Source organism: Alnus glutinosa, chromosome 12 (genome assembly GCF_958979055.1).
Source record: "Alnus glutinosa chromosome 12, dhAlnGlut1.1, whole genome shotgun sequence".
In the NCBI taxonomy this organism is placed as follows: domain Eukaryota; kingdom Viridiplantae; phylum Streptophyta; class Magnoliopsida; order Fagales; family Betulaceae; genus Alnus; species Alnus glutinosa.
This window is the reverse complement of record NC_084897.1, coordinates 3251749-3274161: the sequence shown is the minus strand read 5'-3', so window position 1 is coordinate 3274161 and position 22413 is coordinate 3251749. Positions and strand designations below refer to the sequence as shown.

Genomic DNA, 22413 nt, shown 5'->3' with positions numbered 1-22413 from the left:
TGTCCGAATGGCACACTACCAGATCATCGATCGACAAAGCCGCGCCCATCCGAACCAAAGAACAGGTTTGTCCGAACGTTTCACACAGGATGCTGAAATTAGAGGAAAATTTACAGAAAAATAATTTTTCCTAAAGTTAGCTTCAGAACACGCATGTATAAATAACTGATAAGACAGTCAAATAACAATTAAAAAGTATGCAAAGGTATAATTGAGAGTTAAGTATTCAATAAGCACAAATTTTCTTGCAAATAGAAATTTTAAATAGATGACTTAACTCGTGCTATGCATGTGTGTGTGTGTGTATGTGAAAGCTTTCTCAATAAGGTATGGTGTTTGCTGATATGATTTAGAACAAATGAATTTTCTAAACAAGAGATAAATAGTCAATGTTAGATCAGTCAAAAGTCAAACCTTATCTTACTAAGGCCTAGCCTCCCTCGTCTGATACACTCCTCTTACGATGTGGCACTTTTCTTTTACTTAGTCCATTAGTGACCGTCTGTTTCCGCAATGAATTGATCACTGACAGTTTCTATAAGGACAAGTTCAAGAACATTTTTAAGCATATTTTGCAGTGGGATCTTTTAAATCTAGAATTTTTGATTTTTTAATGCTTTATTTATTGTTTGTGCTGCAACCTAGAGAGAATGCCAGAATTTATAGGTTCTAGGTTCAACTAGCGAGGTGGTCAAGCAAAAAAAAAAAAAAATTCTCTCATCAGAATTTTCAAATGCTAAAAATCAGATAGTAAAAAAAAAATGTACTTTAGGGGAGCTTTGGATAGTGCTCAATTTTTTCATTACATGAGAAAAGTAACTATCTGGTATCAAAATGCAACAGGAAAACTTAGCAGATATCAGGTATAAACTCTCAATCATATATAAGCATATTCAATCAATACACAACGAATTGAGATATCAAGCAAAACTACATACGATATCTGAAAAGTTATCAAAAGAAGAAGGAAAAAAAAAATATATATATATATATATATATATATATATATGACACACACACACACACACACACACAAAATTCTGCATCTTCTCCCCCTATTTTTTTTTTTTTTTTTTTATGTTGAAAAAAAATAAGACAGAAAAACAACAAAGACATGTTATAAGGAAAAGAAACAATATCTAGTCCTAGCATGTGAGGTAAGATTAAACCTGTCCTCAGGGAAAGAGGTTCGAAATTACCAAGACAGAAAAGTAGTGACGTGCTTTCTCTGTCATTCCCACAAAGCACCTGCAAAAATTTTCTCAAAACAACAAGAGAAAATATGAGGATAGAAAATATATGGTTCCACAAACAGAATGCAAAGCATAATAAGATATGACATGATAAATAATGCAATGCAAATATACCTGACATGCACTATGATTTAGGAACCAAAATCCTAGGCATGGTGTGACTTCACCTTTACTTTGTGAGTCCAGTCCCCCTCAAGGGGTGAATGGTCTCATCATTCCTAACCCAAACTTGCTTGACCCGTGGAGGTGGTTTGCGGGTCTTGTCCATGTTATTCATTCTTCCTAGCATACTTTGCATTAGGCTTAGCAACCCTTCATAGCCATGGTTGTTATTGGGCTTCTATGACTTTATCTTGAAGCGCTTTAATTTGTTGTTCTTTGGTTTGCCACTTTGATTAGCAGGAACAAACTGCTGCTATCGCCATTGATGTCGTGGAGCCTGATGTGCCGTCAGAGGTAGAGTGCCTGATGTAGCTTTTGTTGACAGCTTCCTTTGAACCTTCGACTTCTGAGCCTAGAGCTGTGGACATTTGGGTCAGATGTGACCAATGATGCCGCAGTGATGACAGGTGGGCAGGCTTTTTTGTTTAAATTCTTTTTTACAGTCTCTGCAAAATTAAGGTTAGCATTCTTACAAATTACACTGTCCTTACCTTTTATATGTCTCCTATGCGGAGGGACATTTTTAGATGAGAAAGATTTTTCAACTTTACCTTTCCTCGGAGCATCCTGCTTAATGCAAGATCTATAGGTTTTTAACAAAAAATAATTTGGTCTAATGTGACCAATCTTCCCACAATTATAACAAGTAGGAATAAACTTATCATGAACTTGTGTTCCTGAATCCTTGGACTTAGGCTTCACACAATTATTTAAGCAAGAATTTTCAGAATTATCTAAACAAGTTGTATCTACAATCACAGGGTTAATAACAAGAGAATTTATTTGAGAATCAAAAGCATGTGAAGTAGAAACACCCAAATCATCAATAATTATGCCAGGCTTGTTAGAATTATCTGTATAAATACAAAGCATGCTATTTAAATTATCACCAGAGAATTTTTTCAAGAGATCTTCATATTCTTTTAATTTATTCTCAAGTATATCAATATTGTAAAACAACATGGTATTATCATATTTCAAAGAATCAATCAAAGCATGTGATTCAGATAATTTCATGATTAATGACTCTTTTTCTTGCTTAACCTTTATTAGCTATTTATTGAAATTTTTTGAATTTTTACTCAATTTAAGAAAATCCTCAAAAATCTCATTATTAAAATTTTCTTCAGATAGCTAAGAAGAATTCATGATAAAAGGAGTCAACAAAAAAAAAATGGATCACACTCAGGAAATCAATCCAAACACTAGTGTACCCGCTCTGATACCAATTGAAAAATAATAGACTCCTAATTTAACATGTGTGTGTGATTAATTGTGTAACAAAATATCTAAATGCGAAATTAAAGAATATAGATATTTTGTTAACGAAGTGAAAACTCAATTAAGAGAAAAACCACTCCGGGGCAGCCAAACTCAGGATATCCACTATACAGAAAACAAAGCTAGTTACAAAGCAGTAGCACTCACATACCCCGATACAGTAGTCGTACCTTGAACTCTGACATGTACCTATATGTGAACGCTTCCCAACCAAGTCTCCTACCTGAAGGGATCTTCAATGGAGTCCTTTAGCTTAGGGCTCCTCCCTAAGCTAGACTGTACGGGTTAATCAAATCACACAAGAACACCTTAAGAAAGCTAGCAAATATCTCTATTACTCCTTAAACATTCTCTCTTAGTACAAATGAATTCAGTAACAAATTCACTAAATAATACAAGCCTAGAGGCCTTTATTTATAGGCTTTAGAAGACCTATTACAACAATGATTCGAAGTTCTCTGGATGGCGTTCAAACCTAGACAGAGGGCATCCGGACGACAAGCAGCAACCGACTTTCATAACGTGCTTCATGCGTTTCTTCATTAAACTTCAGTCTTCGCGTCTGGATGGTGTTGCCCTAACATCTGGACGGTTGCATGCTGTCTTCACCAAGCGTATCTGCTGACCTGTTCAGAATCTTTTTGAACACTGATGGGCATCCGTACGTTTCTCTGAGCCATCCGAACAGCAACTAGGGAATCGACTTTTGCTGAGTTATAAACTACGCAGAATCTTCCTGGAATCCAGAAATTACCTTCTTGATGCTTGTCATATTAAGGCCTTTCCATAGTTGAGAAAAGATGCTCTGAATATTCTGAAGACTCTAAATAATTACGACATCCCTGTTACAGCAGCAGACTTACATGGTAGTGATTTTGTCAACAGAATGTAGCCAATAAAACTAATAGAGTCTATATTGGCTCATCCTCTCCTGCCTCTGCAATCTCTGTAAAATGAACATTTTACAAGTGAAAATGTGAGTTCACAGCTTAGTAAAGAAACAACCAATCAAAATTGTATGTGATGTAAGCTATCTTTTAATTATGATAAAAGTATCCTTATTATTCATTTTCTTAAATGAAAAGAATAATAACATTATAGTTTATTATAATAACTCGCTACAAGAAAACTTTCTAGATGAAGTAATTTTCACTTTTGTTTGAAAAGCCAAAATAAAATTATTCTTTCTTGAAACATAAAGAGAGTTTTCTTCTAACTCTTATAATAGAACTAAAAATATTCTATCATAAACCTTTATTTCTTTTCTAAAATTGCATGCATAACAATGCTAAAATATATTCTATCATATAATACATTTTATTTCTAAACTTGCTCGTGTCATAAAACTGAAAATACTTATCATAAAAATACTTTATTTTATGAGCTTTTCTTTCTATCTATTCTAGCCTTCCCTCTTGGCCTAATGTCATACATTTACCCATGTATGAACTAAGGTTGACGTGCCACCTTAGGCATCTGAGCACGTCCTGTGACTACAGGATGCACTAAAGTAAACTAGGGAGACACATTCTAGATCGAACCATGGCTTCTCAAACATACTTCACCATGGATGGAACCATGGTTTCTCAAACGTACTTTACCATGGTTAGTGCACTCAAGAAGTAATCCCAAGTGATAGCCCACTATAAAACCTCGAAAAATAAAATCGTTTTATAAATAAAACTCGTTTAAAATACACGTGATTTCGAAACAAAGTGAATTTTCGGCAATGACCTTGTGTTTCTTAAAATAATAATAATAATAATAATAATAATAAAAAGAGGTTCGAACCCCCCCCACTTAAAGGATCAAACCTGTTTTGACATAAACTCATTTTTTAGTGCTCAAAACCTAAAAACTAGACCCTCGCCCCTTTTAACCCTAAAAACCCTAGAGAAAACTTATTTGCTTGAATTTTCAGCCTCCAAGAGTGTGAGAGTGAAGGGGAGAAGAAAGATGAGCCTGAAACCTTGGATTTCTGTAAGTCTTAAATAGGGTTGGCAAAACGAGTTATCGTGCCAATTTCGGGTTGACCTGCCAACCCGTTTAGGCCAACCCGAACCCAACACAATTAGATAAATGGTTCAGGTTATGCAGGTCAACCCGTTTAGTTAATCGTGTCATTAACGGGTCATAAACAAGTTGACCCGTCAACTCGTTTATGACCCAAACCTGTTTAGCCTAAGCTCAAACCCTATAACTTTGTGTCGTGTTTGTGTTGAATTTTCGGGTCATGTCAAAAATTGCCAACCCTAGTCCTAAAGGCATAATCTCATTCCTTTAACCCTCTTTCTCAAGGTAAAACTTACAAACCATGTAACTCGTTGTTTCTTTCTATATTTCTTTCATAAGCCTGTTCTTTAATTTTAGGAATCTGTTGTTGTGTTGGGATGAATCATTTAAAAGACAAGAATATTTCATGATAGGAAGATTTTGAAATAAACTTGTTATTTCATGTGTATCTCATGTGGTTGTCTTAAAAAGAACTTTATGATTTTATCACATGTTCACATATTGTTTTAAAATCATACACAAACAACTTTTATTGTATGAAGTGTGTTGAAAGTGTATGGTAACCAAGGGGAAAACTCTTGATGATTGTGTATAAAGATTATAATAGCTTTGAGACACTTTTGATTGTTTTTTTGGTGTTGTAGAACCCTTATGAATGTTTGGTTGCTTTTGGATGCGTGCTAGGGGCTCGGGAAGGCCAAAAATAGGACCTGGACAAAGCCAAGTTAATTCGAATCCTGTACAGACAAGTTCGATCCTTGCTTAGGCAAGATCAAACCTTGCTAGCCAGGATTGATCCCCATACTCCCTAGATCGATCTTAGAACCCCCAAAATTGATCCCAACTGTCCCGAAATTCTGAATTAAGGTTTTCAAAGTGTATTTTTGATTTCTAAATGTACTGTTAAGTTTATGATTAGTGTTTACCTAATTATAGGTTGAATTGTTGTGAAGAACCTTAGAATTTCTAAAGAACACTTAGAATGGTCAAGGTAAGTGAATACTTATAGAACTGAAAAATAAATAAATAAATAATCATTTTGAGTAAGCTATATTGTTATAAACAGTAAAACATTTATTGCATTTCTTTAAGGAATTATGTAGTAAGCTTATGCATTACAAATCACTATTTATTACTGTTGTGTACAATGGTTATTGTTATAAGTGCATTATGTTTTATCATTATTTGAGAAAGAATGTTAATTATGCTAAATGACAATATTGTCATCGTATGACATGATCATGGGTTATGGACTACCATTATACAAACTTGACCCTATGGTCCAAATAATTGTTGTTTTTGCCATTGAATCCAAGGGGCTTGATAAGTGACCAGCGTAGTCATGCACACATAATGATCATGAACGCACGACATGTTAGTAGCATGGGCCACGGTCGAACCCAATCGGGCTGCTAATGATATCTACTATTATACGCATTAGGACATCGGTGTTGTACCCAAAGTCCTCAGGGACGCGCAAACCCTATTGAGAAGGGGTTAAGTACTCGAATAGATCATACAGAGAAAAGTTACGACTATTACATATATTGTAGTAATAATATTCTTAATTGCATGTTTTCCTATTTGAACGGTGCAAACTATTGTCTCTAAGATTATGCATTACTATTTCTAGAAACTCTTTATTTTTCTCCTATTGGCGTAATTAGAGAGGTAACATATTTTCTAAAAAGAATTTGTAAAATTTATGACATTTAGAAAGCTCTTATTTCTTTGATTTACCTTTGCTTATTAAAATTTAGGTCCACCGCATGAACTCGGTTCTTAGGTACTTTACTTACTAAATTGTGGACTTATCCAGTTGTTTTACTTCCACCTATGGAACAATATTTATTTGTTCTACAGTTTTAGAAAGTTTTTATTTCTTTTATTTATCTGTTAAAATTTAGGCTCATCATATGAGCTCAGTTCCGATGTACTTTACTTATTAAGTTGTTGGCTTACCCAGTTGTTTTCCTTTCACTTGTGGAACATTTTTTTGTTCTACAGTTTTTGCAAGTACTAGCAGAGTTGGAGGATTAGAGTCTTTCGTCAGGCTTAAGGATGTGCAATGAGTTTTATGGAGGATGATGAGTTCTTTTCCAAATTGTTTTACTTTTTATGGTTGTTGTTGTTAGTGAGGTTTTGTTGTAATTATTTTCATAGCTGTATTGAGGTTTAAATTGTAGCTCATATCATTGTATTTATTCCACATTCCGCTATTTCTTGTATTGATAGATATGTTACTTTGATATGGTTTTTGTTGTTAGTGAGGTTTTGTTATAATTATTTTCAAAGTTGTATTGAGGTTTAAATTGTAGCTCATATCATATCATTGTATTTATTCCGCATTCCGCTATTTCTTGTACTCGGATAGATGTTAGGATTGTCTTTTCCAATTAACTACCAATTAGTTGATATGAAAAATTTTGTTTGTAACTCTTCAGGTTAATTATTTGCATTAATTAAATTTGAGTGTTCAAGATAGATCCATTGAGACTTATTTACATGATAAATAAGATTTTGGGAGGCGCACTATTAATTTAGTTAATTTTTAGGGGCGTTTCACCCACACCTTCTCAACATACGTCAAACTGGGCTAATTGTCCAAATGATCGCAGATCCACGAGTGAATTTTGTATCTATCTTGGGCCAAAACTCATTTCTTGGAGCTCCAAAATGTTAGTGTGTGTGTGTATATATATATATAATTAGATTTATTGAATTCAAATATGATTGTAATCGATTTTAAATTTGATTGTAATCGAATACCTTTTTGGTAATTAGATTTGAATACATTCAAATTGATTTAATATTATCTTCACCTACTATACTTGTATTATTTTCACCTAACTCAATTATTCTATAAATATAAGTCTTTTATATTAAAATATCATGAGGAATAAGAGCATAATATAGTACGTACACTTTCCTAGTGAAAATGGGGTTTAACGAATTGATCTCGTTGAACACCAGCTTGTTTTGTTGAGTGATTGGCCCCTGAAAACGAAAACATCTGAAACGACAATAACAACAGTGTTGTAAGGAAACGACATGAAACTTCACGCCGTTTATAAGAACGAGATCAGAACCGCCTCTTCTTACAAGCAACGTACATACACACGGCCCAGATTTCAGCTGCAGGAGATAAGGGCCCCACTACGGAAGCTGTTCGGATAGATTGACAACGGTAATCTGAGACTTGAAATCTCTGTCCCTGTATCTCTCAACTCTCGATGGCTGTGGCTGCTTTTGCTCCGCACCGCCAATTGTTCAGCCTCACAAACTCAAAAACAAGAACAAGGCCATGGCTTTCATACAAAACAAACCTTTTGCATTCTCGAAAGAAAACTCGTTTTTGTTTTATTTCTTGCTCTTCCTCTTCTTCTTCTACTTCACAGTCTTCAGAAGCGAATATAGAGACAGCTGAGTCCTGTGTCAACTTGGGTCTCCAGCTCTTCTCCAAAGGACGGGTATGAGATTTATGGTTTTGTGAAATGGGTATGTTGGAATTTGGTGATTTTTGGTTACAGACTGACAAATTTGACGATGTGCAACCTGGGTTATGATTTTTTGATAAAATTCCTATAGAGGCTAGTGATTAATTTTTTGCCCGAATTGCTTTTTCACATTTTAGAAAAGTTTGAGACTTTGATTTGGAGGGACTAGGGAGGGAGTGACTTTTACTGTTTGTTGGGAGCTAAAACTTTTACTGTGTTGGAAATCATCCAGTCCTACTGTTGTTTCTTAACACTACAGGATTTTTGTAAAACACGGAGATAAGTTGTGTAACACTACGCTTAGAAACTTTGTAGCATCCGAGTCTAACATTGGGAAGATGATTAGAATGGGTAGATTATAAAGGAATTCTTGGGTTCTAAGTAGCACATCGGTTCCTTATTAGGTGAAATTGAGTTTTATAAGCCATTCTAGGAAGCTTCAATTGCAACTTGACTAGTTCTTTTAAAGTGATAGTGTAAACGTAGCTAGTGTTTTCTCTTAGTCGTTACAAATGATATCAAAGCAACCTATTAACACTGTGTGGTACTAGAGCACTGCATAATGTGGCCTTGATGAGGATGTCAGGATTAAATGGGAGGAGATTATAACACCCAAGGAAGATGATGGAGCTCATGGGTGTTAAGTCTCCAATTAGTTCTTTACTAGGTAGGACTGGACTTTATAAGTGATTCTAAGGAGTTCCAATTACAACTTGAGTAGTCATTTTGGAGTGATAACGTAGATGCGCTAGCACTTTTCATAGTCGTTACAAAATCTCTATAACTCATGAACTCTTTTTTAGATGTTGGTACTGGTATCATGGTTAATTACTTGCCTAGACAATATTTCCTCCTTCAGTCTTAACTTAACATATGTCCAAGCCACATGTCTCAGAAGGCTGTATTGTCCAATTGTTTAATTTTTCCCAAGGGATCAGTAACAACATGTCTTTGCATGATGTAATTTTTGCTTTTGTACATAAAGTAGGTAAATTTGTTCTTATAGCTATTTTTTTTTTTTTTCTTCAGAGTTCACTTTTTGAGAATTATGTAAATAAATTAAATTTTGTGTCCATGGTGATGGATTTCTCAGGTAAAAGATGCTCTGGTCCAGTTTGAAACAGCACTTAATTTGGATCCTAACCCAGTGGAGGCCCAAGCTGCACTTTATAACAAAGCTTGTTGTCATGCCTACCGGTAGAAATTTCTTCTTTTTTTTCCTTTTTTTTTGATGATATTGTTTTCGGGATTTCCTTTTCTTTTGTCAGAATTCATGTCATTTCATTGGACCTTTTTTCCCCCTTTATCTTAGTCTCAACATTATTCAATTACATGGAAATCACTTGTAAAGGGTGAAATGAATGATCAGCATGATTTAAATGATATAATATGAACTCCTGTTAAGGATTCTGTTAGATTAATGCTTACTTGAAGTTGCTTCCAGACCCAAGTAGCTTGTCTATCAGAACTCAAAATTTAGAATCTTCTTTCAAAGAAAGGCCTTGAGTCAGTCACAGATACTTACATATGGTTATTAGGCAAGCACATCAAATCCAATCAATTTTCCTGGCATATCCACATACTCTTCTTAAAAAGAATTACCAAGATAAACAACTATTAAAAGTTTTCTTTGTATCTTTCTCTTAGCTTAGTGTTTCAAACCAAATTTTGAATTCATCTTTAAGAATTGCTTTACAAAGCTGATGGATCTTGTTCTTTTCATTCTTATTTGGAGGAAGAGGGGAAGGAAAAAAAGCCGCTGATTGTCTACGAACTGCATTGAGAGAATATAACCTTAAATTTGGTACAATTCTTAATGATCCTGACTTGGCCTCCTTTAGAGCTTTGCCTGAATTCAAAGAATTGCAAGAAGAGGTTTGTCGCTAAACTTTGGCTTCTTAAACTGTGTTTGTTTCAACATAAAACGTTCTTCAGGAGACATTTTCTACATTTTCGGATGATAGGTGCAGTTAAAAACCTTATTTAACAGAAAACAATTTTCCTAGTCAACAGAAAACTAAGCAAAACAAGTGAAAAATGATGCTCTCTAAAATGGTAAATGTTTTCCAAACGTTAAAAGCCTGTCTCTTGAGGCCTTAGTCCTTGCCACCATGGCCAACCTAAGCCCCGGTGTCACTACCCTCGTCATTGGAGTCCTTGTCGGCCACGCTGGTCTAGATGATGTTGTTGGCTCAGGTGCCACCGTTGATGACCTAGCTACTCAAGATAATCAACACAAAGTACATCGGTCTGTTTGGTAACCACCCTCCCCTCCCCTTATTTTCACTTCTCCCAAAAAAAGTCACAACTTCAAAACATTCTAACTTTTTCCACTTTTTATATTACATCAATAATTTTTTATTACTATTCAAATAAAAAAAACTCACTACAAAACAAAACTTTTTCACTTTTCTATACAAATTCTTTCTACTTTATATCACTCCTTACTACTACTAAAAAAAAAATCACCTCAACAATCTTTACCAAACACACCCACCATGTTGACAATAACATCGTTGTGCTTGGAATGTGGCCGCAAAGTGGATGCTACTGATGCTGCAGAGGATGATGACAAGGGCCATATAGATCTTGGCATACTTGTGGTCAAGCTTCTCAAGGTGAGGTTGATGCCTCGACAGGTCATGAAACCATGCGGACAATGCCACCAATGATGACCTAGCCGCTCAAGGTAGCGAGCGCCGAGTGCACCATCTTGACAATAACATCTTTGTGATGGAGGCAAGCAGGCGGCAAAGCGGATGCTATTGGTGCAACAAAGGACGATGTCAAGGTCCGTATAGATCTCAGCATATTTGCAGTTCTTGGGGTGAGACTGACGCCTCGGCAGGGCATGATGACCACATGAATGGCCTAGTTGACGATGTGGAGGCACTCAAAGACCTTGACAAAGGAGTTATCATTGTTGTGGTCGACGGTGGTGATACTGAGATGGTACATCAAGGGGTAGTTACTCTCCACGCTAGCGAATGACCTGGCTGTTCGAGGTGCCAAAGGGGTCATCACCACTGGAGGCATTAGGGTCGTCATTGACGGCAAGAAGCATAAGGTTGTTCTATCTAGATTTAGCGGAAAAGGTTAGGCAGGTTTGGAGGAAGGCGGAAACGGCACGAGTGTACAGGCTGGTAGGAACTCTTCACGAGTCTAGACCATGCTCTTGAATTAGTTGGCGAGTTGGAGAGAGAGAGAGAGAGAGAAGGGGGGGGGGGGGGTTTAAGTAGGAGATTGTGAAGAACTAAGACTAATTTTCAGTACAAGCCAAACTACAAAAATGTTTTCAAGATTATTTTTAAATTTTTAAGCCAAACAACAGAAAAGTTAATACTTTTTTCTTAAGACATTTTCTACTGAAAACTTCGAATGGAAAATTTTTTATAGTGAAACAAATAGATCCTTAATGTCTATTCTTTTTAATTTTATCTTTTGTGCACAATGGAAGCTTGTCAAGCCACCTTTAACCTTTAGAGTTAAATATTTCACCTCATCTTCAATTTTTTTTTTTTTTTTTAACCACCCAAAATTAGGAATTGATAGAATCTCTTGACAGGATTTTAACTATGATTAAACCCTCGCCATTATTTCTTCTATCTATGGATTCAAATTTTAAGACTTTATATCTCGCAATCATTTGTTATTTTTACAGGCTAAGTTGGGTGGGGAAGACATAGGCTACAGTTTCCGAAGAGATCTCAAACTCATTAGTGAAGTCCAAGCACCATTCCGGGGGGTTAGGAGATTCTTTTATGTGGCCTTCTCTGCAGCCGCAGGAATATCAACGTTCTTTACTATACCCAGGCTATTTGGTGCAATTAAAGGTGGTGATGGTGCACCTGATCTATGGGAAACTGCTGGAAATGCTGCTATTAATGTTGGAGGTAAACACTGAGCCTTTTCTTACATAAGGAGAGATTGGAATGTAAGTGATATACATTGTCTTTGGTGAACCTAGGATATTTAGTTCACATGGTCATTAGGGCAAAAGTATGATTATTTAGAAAATGCTTTATAACTTGTTTCTTAAAATGACTAAGCTTTTGAATCAGCATTCAACAGGTATCATTGTCCTGGTGGCACTGTTTTTCTGGGACAACAAGAAAGAGGAGGAACAACTTGCCCAGATATCCCGAGATGAAACCCTATCAAGGTTGCCTTTGCGCCTAACCACTAATCGAGTTGTTGAACTCGTGCAGCTGCGAGACACTGTTAGGCCAGTTAGTATCAACACTTAATTTTGCTTAAATTGTTCATGTCAAAATTTGTGTGCACTACTCTAGATTACTTTTCATGCACCAGTGTCATCAAAAGTATTGCCATAAATATTGGTTGCATTTTTCTTCGCCTCTACTTATAAAGCAAGAGAAGAACGTTATGCAAATACAGATTAGACAGTTTCAGTTTTTCTGAAAATTTCTATTCTTCTGTATATTCATGAATATATTATGATACTTTCCAGAGTGGTATTATTTCAACATGAACTACTAGGTTACACTTAAATTAGGACTGTTGTGACTTAGCAAAAAAAAAAATTAGGACTGTTGTGTCAAGGCAGAGTGTTAAATTTTGCTTCCATAGCAGTTTGAAGCATCTCATTGAGGCTCATGCATGTCGGAAGCAACCAGAAATTTCTGGCAATGATATGTCTTTAACATTCTTTCCCGCTTTTCCAAATATTCTGAGAAATTAACATCAATTGGGGAGAATGGGGAGTGGGGCATAAATATGGAGAGAATAAAAGGTATTAGGAGAGGGAATGTTAAATTGAAAAACTTTGTGGGCTTTTCCCGTAGAAGATTTCATCAGATATATGAGACTACATTTGAGTGTGTTCATCTCTTTTTTCTGCGTTGAATAGATTCTTACTCCATATCCAGGGGAGGAACCAGGGTTTTTTATTTTGCGGGTTCAAATCTACGTAAATAAATAAGCACATAGATATATATAATCTCTCTATGCTTGTGTGTTTGTGTGGGGGTCCTAACCTATGTAAATAAATAAGCACATAGATATATATGGTCTCTTTATGTTTGTGTGCATGCATTTATGTAAAATATTAACAGACAAATCTTAAATTAAATTTCATATTAAATCATAGTGTACTTGCGTTTTTTAAAAGTCAAGTTTATGGATATTTTGCTTCCAAACCAAAAGCAAGTTAGAGACACATCCCAAGTTTAAAATTAAAAGATTTGATAATAGAGTAGACCCATCATATGGAGGGCAAAAAATTAAATATTTGATGGAGCCATGTTATAAAATGTTGTATTTTTGTCAGAGTTTTAAAATTTTTTGGGGTTGCTGAAGACCCCACAACGACCTATGTAGGTCCGCCTGTCCATATGTTAAGTGTAATCTACATTTGTCTCCATGTGCGTGTGTGTTTGTGAATGCAACTTATATACAGATCTGCTTCCTTTTCTTTCCTGTCCATTCTTTTGTCTTCATCTGAACTTTTAAGGCTTTGATATAGGTTATTTTAGCAGGGAAAAAAGAGACTGTTTCTTTGGCCATGCAGAAGGCAGAGAGATTCCGGACTGATCTCCTTAGACGAGGTGTTCTTTTAGTCCCTGTCATCTGGGGTCAAGGTAAGGAACCACAAATTGAGAAGAAAGGATTTGGCATACAGCCAAAGGCAGCTGCTGCTCTTCCTTCTATTGGAGTAAGATGTGAAGGCTCATGTCTGAAATTGTCCTGCAAACATCATTGAAATTATTTTACTCATTGAGTTCTCATATCATCTGTCATGTGTATAGAACATTTTGGGGTAATTGATATGAATGTGATCTATTTTACATGATGCTGCATCTGCATGCTTGTGCGTGTCTGTGTTTCTTTAGTTTGATAGGTATGTAATAGATTATAGATTGGTTAATGTCTCATGGAAATGAATTAAATACATGGGTTATAGAATGGGATAGATCCATGCATGTTTCAAGCTTACTTTTTTGGATATAAAGATTCTGTTCCTTTCTTGACACTATATTTAATGGCACCATGGTAGGAAGATTTTGACAAACGGGCTCAGTCCATAAGTGCAAAATCAAGGTTGAAAGCTGAAACTCGATTTAAGGCCGAGGTTGTATCACCTGCAGAATGGGAAAGGTCACATGCTACTCTACCTTGTTTACATGCTTGTTTTGCCAAAATTTCTTTGTGCATTTTTCTTCATGTAAAAAAAAAGAATGCTTCTCCATGATTTGATATATTTGACTAGTTCTTATACTTTATATCTTTATACATACAATGTGATCCCACGATTTTTTGGTTTAATTAGTCAATAATTATCTATTTGTACTAGAGATCAAGAGTGTCGTTGCCAATTAATAATTAAGAATTCTTGTCTATTAGAGATTAGGAATCCTTATTTGTGATTATTGGAATCCTGCGCCTACACTTTTAATGATATGTGTCGATTACTTATCAAAAAAAAAATTATTGGAATCCTTTTCTATTACGGATTAGGAGTCTTTATTTATAATCAATAGAATTTTTGCCCATTAGGGATTAAAAGTTTTGGGAAGTCTATAAATTGTAGTGTCCTATGGCATTATTATATGTAAACAATAAAATTAATGTCTTAACTTAAGAGGTTAAATCTCTACAAAGAGATCTAGGAGGTTAAATCCCCTCGAAGTGATCACTATTTTCTCTCTTTTCTTTCTTTTTTTTTTTTATTTTTTTTTTTATTTTTCAATTTCTTAATTTAAAATTAATAGAATCCTAGGATCCTAGGATCCTATCAGTTATCTGTTGACATCATAGTAACAACCTGGTACATGCCCCTTAAGCATACTCAAAAACAGAAAAATTTGGTATATTTTATTTGAGCAGAATATACAAGGGCTTACCAACAACAGTACCAACAGTTGGAATCAAGGATTCAGGCAAAGCTTAGGACAAAGATTAATCAGAAGTTGGAGCAGCTTGAGAAATTTCTTCAAGATTTGATCGCCCAAGCTTCTGCTAGGATTTGTCAAGAAGGATCTGTCGATAACCATCTCCAACAACCTATACGTGGTGCCCAAGACCAACCAGAAAGGAGTCCTCTTATGGATCATAATTAGGGTTTCTTACATGAAAGTGGAAATTCATCGGTGGCAAGGAGGAGATTCTATGGAAGGTGACAGTTTGTGGATTATGATCACAAGTGTGACCCAATTGAACCAAATTCATGTGACTCTAGGTGCAATGGTGGGTTAATGGATAGTGCTTTCAAGTACACACTTTAAGGTTAGTGGACTTCTTTTTTTGGGATAAGTATTTATCGAAGAAACTTAACAAGCACAAAGAGGATCCACAAGCAATCCCTCAAAAACAAGAAAGCCTAAAAGCTAGAGGGGGCCTACACAAGCAAGCGCCTATAAGGAGACAACACGGGCAAGCAAAACTGAAAGATTACATCAGAAAAATCCCCAGACCTAGCTAGAGAACGATTAACAGGAAAATCACGAACACTCTTAAAAGATTTTGGGTCTAACCCACTATATAAGCTCCGAAACAATGCACCGAAATCCCGGTTTCTCCTTTGAAACAATCTAAAATTTCTCTTGCACCATAGAGTGTACACCGTAACAATCGTCATAATTCTAAGCACAATGGAGAGAAAATATTTGCCTTTGAAGCGAGAGGCCATACACCGAATAAACCCCTCCTAGTTCCTACGAGACCAAACAATATTACATTTGTTCCAAAGATTATGCCAAATACTTTTTGACAATGGGCAGCAAACAAAAAGATGATCAATATTCTCCTCACCCAACCCACATAAAACATATTTCATCTCCTGAAGTAAGGCAATAGCCACCAATCTATCTTGGGTATACAATTTTCTTCTAATTGCAAGCCATAAAATAAAAAAGTGGCAGGGAATAATTTTACCGTGCCACACAAGATTGTTCCATAACACCTCAGGGTCGCGGTCCCGCAAGCTCTCTCAAGCCCACTTAACTGAGAAAACACAACTAGAGACCATCAACCAAGACACTTTATCCTAAATAATGCCAAATCTTCCTCCAAGACCAAAAGCAATCCCTTGGAATCTTAACATCCAAGAAACTCCTATTTCTAAGAAGATTTGAATTAACCCAACTGGACAAGATAGAGCTACCACTATTGGAGCAAAGCCACACATGTTTCAACATTGTCGCTTTATTACATTACTCCAAGTTTTTAACACCCATGCCACTTTCTTTCTTGGGAAGGCAAACAGAATTCTAAGCCACTTTAGCCCGGAACTATTAAGCTCACCTCCTTTCCATAAGAAAGACCAAAGGATCTATACTCAACTTGATTAATAACTCCTTTAGGAAGAATAAAAAGGGAGGTCCAGAACACTTACATGGCAAAAAGATTTGAATTAATCAACTCAAGCCTTCCTGCATGAGAGAGGGCTTTGCTTGCCCAGCTCTTGGCTTTGGTTGCAATCCTCTCAGCCAACAGAGCACAATCAGCCTTTTTCAATCTTGAAGAAATTAGAGGAATCCCCAAATACCTCATTGGAAGCTTACCTTGTTGATACCCCAGAATACCCAACATTTGATTCTTAACATGTCCTGCAACTCCACAAGTAAACAAACAGCTCTTATCAAAGTTAGCAGCCAACCCTAACATATCTCTAAACTGATTCAAATACTCCTTGACCATTGCAACAAAGTTCATCTCGCCGCTACATAAGACTAGAATGTCATCAGAGAAACAAAGATGGGATATTTTCTTCCTATGGCACCTCCAATGGAATCTAAATCGGGCCTCTTAGTCATACTATCCATGAGCCATGAGAAGGCCACCATCACCAAAACAAAGTTATCGGCTGAGATCCCCTATTCCGGCGACGATATGAGCGACGCATGGAGGTGCGTCAGGAGCGTCCTCCTCGGAGGTGGCTGCGGGTGGTGGTGGTTTCTGTGCTTGGGTATGGAGTGGCATTTCTTTGTCGAGGCGAAATCCTTTCTCTTCTCGGTGAAGGAAGATGTGGTGGTGGTGCGCTTGGAGGAGAGGGGTTTTGCCGGCGTGGTGTCTTTGGGTCTTCCATGTGCAGTCAGGTTGGTTGCAACAGTGGAGGTGGCGTTGCGCAACACTAGGATGAAGGATTTCGTCAAATCCTTCTGGGAGGTTCAGCAAGTCTTGATCATTCGCTAAGGTGAGAACAAGGCTGGCCGTTTCTTGGAACTGGCGGTGTATGCTGAGGGGGGTCGGCAAGGGCTTATCTTATTGCCGGAGGGTCATGATGGGAGAGGTTGGGCTCGGTTTGCAGCGGAATTGAGTAAGGTGGTGGCTTTTCTTGAAGCCATGGACGCTCCATCTCTTTCTTCTTCTTTTGTCTTTCCTGAGTTAGGGGAGAGATTGGTTCGAAGTTTCTTCGTACGCAATAGCGCTGCGAGCGGAGGCTTCTATAGCTGTGCCTCTTGGTCCACTGGGTATTGAGCAGGCTTTTGATGGAGATTTGTGGGGTAACTTTTTCGAATCTCAGCTGGGGTCCAATTCTTTCTCAAAAAAAAAAAAAAAAAAAAAAAAGCTGGGGTCCAATTCTCGAGGGATGGAGGATAGTGTTGTTGGAGTTTTAGGGTTTAGTGAGAAGCTCTCTGATCTAGGTTCGCAATGCTTTTGTTTTGATGTGAATCTGAAGGAGTTGGATGTAACATAGGAAAGGAAAAGAAGCTTTCTCCTTTTTGGGCAAGAAGGGCGAAGGCTAAAGTGGAGCGGGCTGCGCAGCGGTTTCTTGCGGGGCTTTTGGAGTTGGACTTTTCGTGTGGTGGGATCTCCCATAAACGTAGGCCCTCCTTTGGCAGGCATTCAGGGTGCTCTTTTCAACTTAAGCCCAAGACCAGGTTTCTCTATAAGCCCAACAAGCCATTTTCTTAAGTGGTTTTGACGGGTCAAGGTTTGATGGGTCCGGAGCCCTAGCTCAATGCTAGTAGTTCGCTTGTGTTGCAGACCGAGACTCAGCGTGTTCCTCTGGAGACAGGTTTGAGTCAGGCGATTCCTTCCCGGTCTTGAAAGGATGTTAGTGGCTCGGCATCTTCTAAGGCAGCTGAGCTGCGTGATAGACTCCATTTCTCTCACCCTGTGATGTAGAGTCCGAGACGCCTATTTACCCGTCGGAATCCAAGAAGCTGTTAGGTATTCTCGAAAGCTGAAAGGTGCGAAGATGAACGAGAACTTGATCGTCGAGGCTGTGGCAGCGATCAACGTCCCTCCATCTCTAGGTCCTTGCTCTTCTCTGTCACCTGCACCTTTTTGTGATGAGGTCTGTAAGTCTCTTCTTTGGCGTGGCTTCCTTCTCCCAAGCGGTGTGGTAATTTCTTCGACTGAAGTGGGTGGGTCTTCTCTCCCATCACCCCATTCTGTGGGTGAGAAGATGCTAGGCGTTGGTGCCTCATCGAGGCTTTTGGTCTCTCCAATGTTTGAGTGCCCTCCTCTGTTGTCATCTTCCTCAGAGGTGGGTGAACCTTCGAGGGGAGGAGATTTTGAAGGGATCGGTGATTTCTGTTTTCAAACACAGGGGGTCTTCCACGAGGGAAATGCGAAGGGCTTTTGGGACTTAATGTCTAAAATTGATGAAGAGCAGCTTCAAGAGTTTTTAGTCTCCACTCCTAAGTTCAAAGGGAGTAGAGAGGTGAAGAACTTTGAGTGCTCAATTAATTATGACGTTAGGAGTTTTGGTTCTAGCCGGGAAAAGGCAAGAGAGCCCTTGCTGTGATATATTGTTTTTTGGGTTTTGTGGCTGGTTCCTGTTAGGGTGCTTAGGTTTCCTCTTGTTTTTGGGTTTTGCGGGTTCTGTTCTCTTTCTTTTTCTGTTTTGGTGTCCTTTATTTATACTTATTGTATGCTTGCCCCTTGCGGTTTCTATAAAATTTCTCTACTAACTTATCAAAAAAAAAAAAAAAAAAAAAAAGATAAGGCAACAAGGGGATCATCTTCCTAAGACCTCTACTCCCAGGGAATGTTAGTAGACTTATATGAGAGAAAGACTATCCTTACACTGGTACTGATCATGGAACCTACAAATTTGAGAAGACCAAGATTGCAGCATCAGTGGCCAACTTCAGTGTAGTCTCCCTAGATGAGGTCAAATCACTGCTAATCCCATGAAAATAGCTCTCTTGTAGTGGCTATCAATATTGCATTCATGCAGACCTATGTGAATGGAGTTTCATGCCCATACATGTGCTCAAAGCGGTTAGATCAGGAACTGTTATTTGTGGGCTATGGCTCAGTGGTCCATTCCTGTCCAGAAAAAGGGTAGCTGTCAAACAAGAAAAAGAATAGGCTAATCTATCAGCAAAAGATTCTACGTGGGAGCTTTTCCAGAATTCGTTAAGGCCCAACCTTGATGACAAGGTTGTTATTAAGGGTGGGGGAATGGTACAATCCCATGATTTCTATGTTTAATTAGTCAATATTTATGTATTAATATAAGAGATTGGGAGTGTTTTTATCATTAATAATTAGGAATCTTTGTCCATTAGAAATTAAGAGCCCTTATTTGAAATTATTGGAATCCTTAATAGAATTCTTAATTAGGAATATTTAAGCCCTTACTTGCAATTAATTAGGAATCCTTAATAGACAAGGACTAGGAATCCTTATTTTCAATTATTACATTTCTTGTCCATTAGGAGTTAAGAATTTTGGGTAGTCTATAAATATTAATGCCCTATGGACTTATTATTATGGAAGCAATAAAATTAAAACTTTTGCTTAGGAGGTTAGATCCCCTCAAATAGATCTAGGAGGCCAGATTCACTTGAACTGATCACTCTCTTTTCTTCCCCATCTTTTTTTTTTCAATTTCTTATCTTATAATTGATAGAACCCTAGGGTCCTATGAAAGTATCAATAGGATGCCAATTGACTTTCTTAATAAAATGATTTTGAAATTTGATTATTGAAAGCTCAAAATGTGTGCATAAATTCTGCATTTTTTTTTTTTTTTTGTCTCTTCTGCAGTGATTTTAATCGAGATAGACTGAGATTTTTCTAAACCAATTTAGGTGGATAATCGATCAGCAACAATCTGAAGGAGTTACTCCTGGTGAGGATGTCTACATTATACTGCGACTAGATGGTCGGGTTCGAAGATCAGGGAGAGTAAGTGCTTGTGGAGGACATAATATGTTACTTGTTCTTGGATTGAAATGAAATTAGTTGCAAATTAGCATGCTCGGTAGGTATCAAAATGGAAATAGGGAGTTAAATATAAGTATTAGTTTGAATTGTGGAGGAGATAATAGTAAGAAATACTATAAACTATAATGGTTTGAATTATTGGGGGGGGAGAAAACAACCTACTCTGGATTTGTGTTGTGTAACAATATCTTGCATTCTTTGAAGAATTTCAGTGGAACATTATTTTGGAGATAGTAAACATTTCTCTCATACTCTAATGTTTTCAGTGCTAAACTGCCATATCTTTGCAGGGCATGCCTGACTGGCTAGAAATTGTGAAGGAGCTGCCACCATTGGAGGCATTGCTGAGTAAGCTAGAAAGATAAAGAGTTGCTTGCATCACCAAGTCTTACTAGAGAGAATTTTGAACGAAGACAGATGCTTATTATCAATGTTATTTATAAAAATTTACAAAACAAAATTTTAGGAGTGGAGAAATAGATATTGGTATTTGGAAGTCCATCTCTATTGATCTTCTTGGTTCCATTTATTTATTTTCCTTTAACATCATGATGTCTCATACTGCCACGCCATTCTTTTTCCCCATGTTTGGATTCTCGGAAAATTTGTTTTGGGATTGAGATTAGTTTTGATTTTAAAATGATTTAAGGCAATAATCTATTGAATAAAGAATATGATATCCAATCCAAGTGTTTTGGTTTTCGAGAACAGCTCGCTGCTTGTTGTACCTTCTAGGTTCTTGAGGTGTGAATAATAATATTGAATAATCTCTTGAAATAATATGTTTTTAAATAGTTCTTCAAATAATATGTTTTTAAATGCCCACACAATAAAAATAAAAGAAACCTTATTTAATAAACTGATCCGGGAAAAAAGCTATTTATTCAAAATAGCTCATGTCATCAGCTGTTTGACAGAAATCGTTAGATGCACTCGTAAATTTACATCAAACTAATCACGCATGACTAATGACCCAACCTAATATAAGATTACACTTTTATCTTTAGAATAAAAGGGAAAAAAAAAATAAGAAAAAAGAGAGGCTTATGTATATATATGCCTTATTTTGTTGTTGAAAAGCAACCCATGGGTGTGGGATTTTTTTATATTATATTCTACTATATTCAAAATTGTGAATACCTAGTAAATTTTAATTTTAAAATTATGTTTAGATGGTTTAGAGAATCTGAAACAAAATTTGAAAAAGATATTTGAGAGTGTGAATTAAATATAATTGAGAAAATTATATATAAAAATTATTTTTATTATTATTATTATAAAACTAAAAAACTATTTTTTTTATAAAAAAAAAAAAAACAAAAAAACAAAAAACAAAACAAAATTGGAGTGGTTTCAAACCACTCCTAATGGCAGCTCTACCACTCCCATAGGGAGTGGCCGGCTACCTCCAAAATTGTTTGAGTTGACCGAGACCCCGGACGGCGACCGCTCTTTTGGGGGTGGTTGATGCTTTCAGAATGAAATTCAAAGTGACAACACATTTTGGCTTAAGTTACTCTAAATTGTTGTTGACTTCTTGTGCTCGTTGGCGAAGATATACAGTCAGCTTCGTACTATTACAATTTTAAGAAAAGGGTATATGCTATGAAATAAATAAAAAATAAAAATAAAAAAAGGTGGTCAAACTAGGATTGATGGAAAGGATTGCGTGAAGGATACAAATTGCGTCTAAAATTTAGTTACAAAAAAATGGTTAATTAAATGGTTTGAAGTTGAAGAAATCAATCAATTTCCGTCAATAGTTTATATCATTTTCTCGGTAGGTTTTGAAGATGCCACGGAGTCAATTAAGGATCCCGATCCACCTGCTTTCTTTACATGAATCACACCATGTTTGAACTCTTGGAAGAGTCATTCAAGTAATGAGCTTTGTAAGAGGATATCCGAAAACTTCACTTAATCTCTTTTGAATTGTTGTAATTATTTTCTTAAATTTAAAAAAAAACTTTCAATTTTGTGTATCCTTTCTTTTAAAAACGCCTAAATTTTTATAATTTTTTTCTTTGTTTTCTTAAAAAAAAATTAGAGGTATTCTCGAAATT

At 36.5% G+C, this 22413-nt stretch overlaps 1 protein-coding gene across 2 annotated transcripts; it reads left to right on the top strand.

Annotated features, from left to right (window-relative positions):
• The first annotated feature begins 7867 nt into the window (after window positions 1-7867).
• On the top strand, window positions 7868-20883 carry LOC133851055 (protein LOW PSII ACCUMULATION 1, chloroplastic). 2 transcript variants are annotated; one of them, XM_062287354.1, is made up of 9 exons: window positions 7868-8179; window positions 9300-9403; window positions 9946-10081; window positions 11868-12099; window positions 12278-12435; window positions 13692-13880; window positions 14223-14323; window positions 20215-20311; window positions 20641-20883. In XM_062287354.1, exons 1-9 carry the CDS (start codon window positions 7943-7945, stop codon window positions 20713-20715), a joined length of 1329 nt encoding a protein of 442 aa, XP_062143338.1. In that variant the 5' UTR covers window positions 7868-7942; the 3' UTR covers window positions 20716-20883. The 2 variants fall into 2 exon arrangements, with proteins under 2 accessions (XP_062143338.1, XP_062143340.1); XM_062287356.1 differs by lacking the exon at window positions 7868-8179 and having other exon boundaries at window positions 9942-10081.
• The last annotated feature ends 1530 nt before the right edge of the window (window positions 20884-22413 follow it).

Excerpts from the sequence above, each read along its gene's own strand:
- LOC133851055 (XM_062287354.1), top strand. The coding sequence starts at position 7,943 with ATGGCTGTGGCTGCTTTTGCTCCGCACCGCCAATTGTTCAGCCTCACA. Across the intron at positions 12,436-13,691 it reads TGCGAGACACTGTTAGGCCA|GTTATTTTAGCAGGGAAAAA; the intron begins GTTAGTATCAAC and ends GCTTTGATATAG. Across the intron at positions 20,312-20,640 it reads GGGTTCGAAGATCAGGGAGA|GGCATGCCTGACTGGCTAGA; the intron begins GTAAGTGCTTGT and ends ATATCTTTGCAG.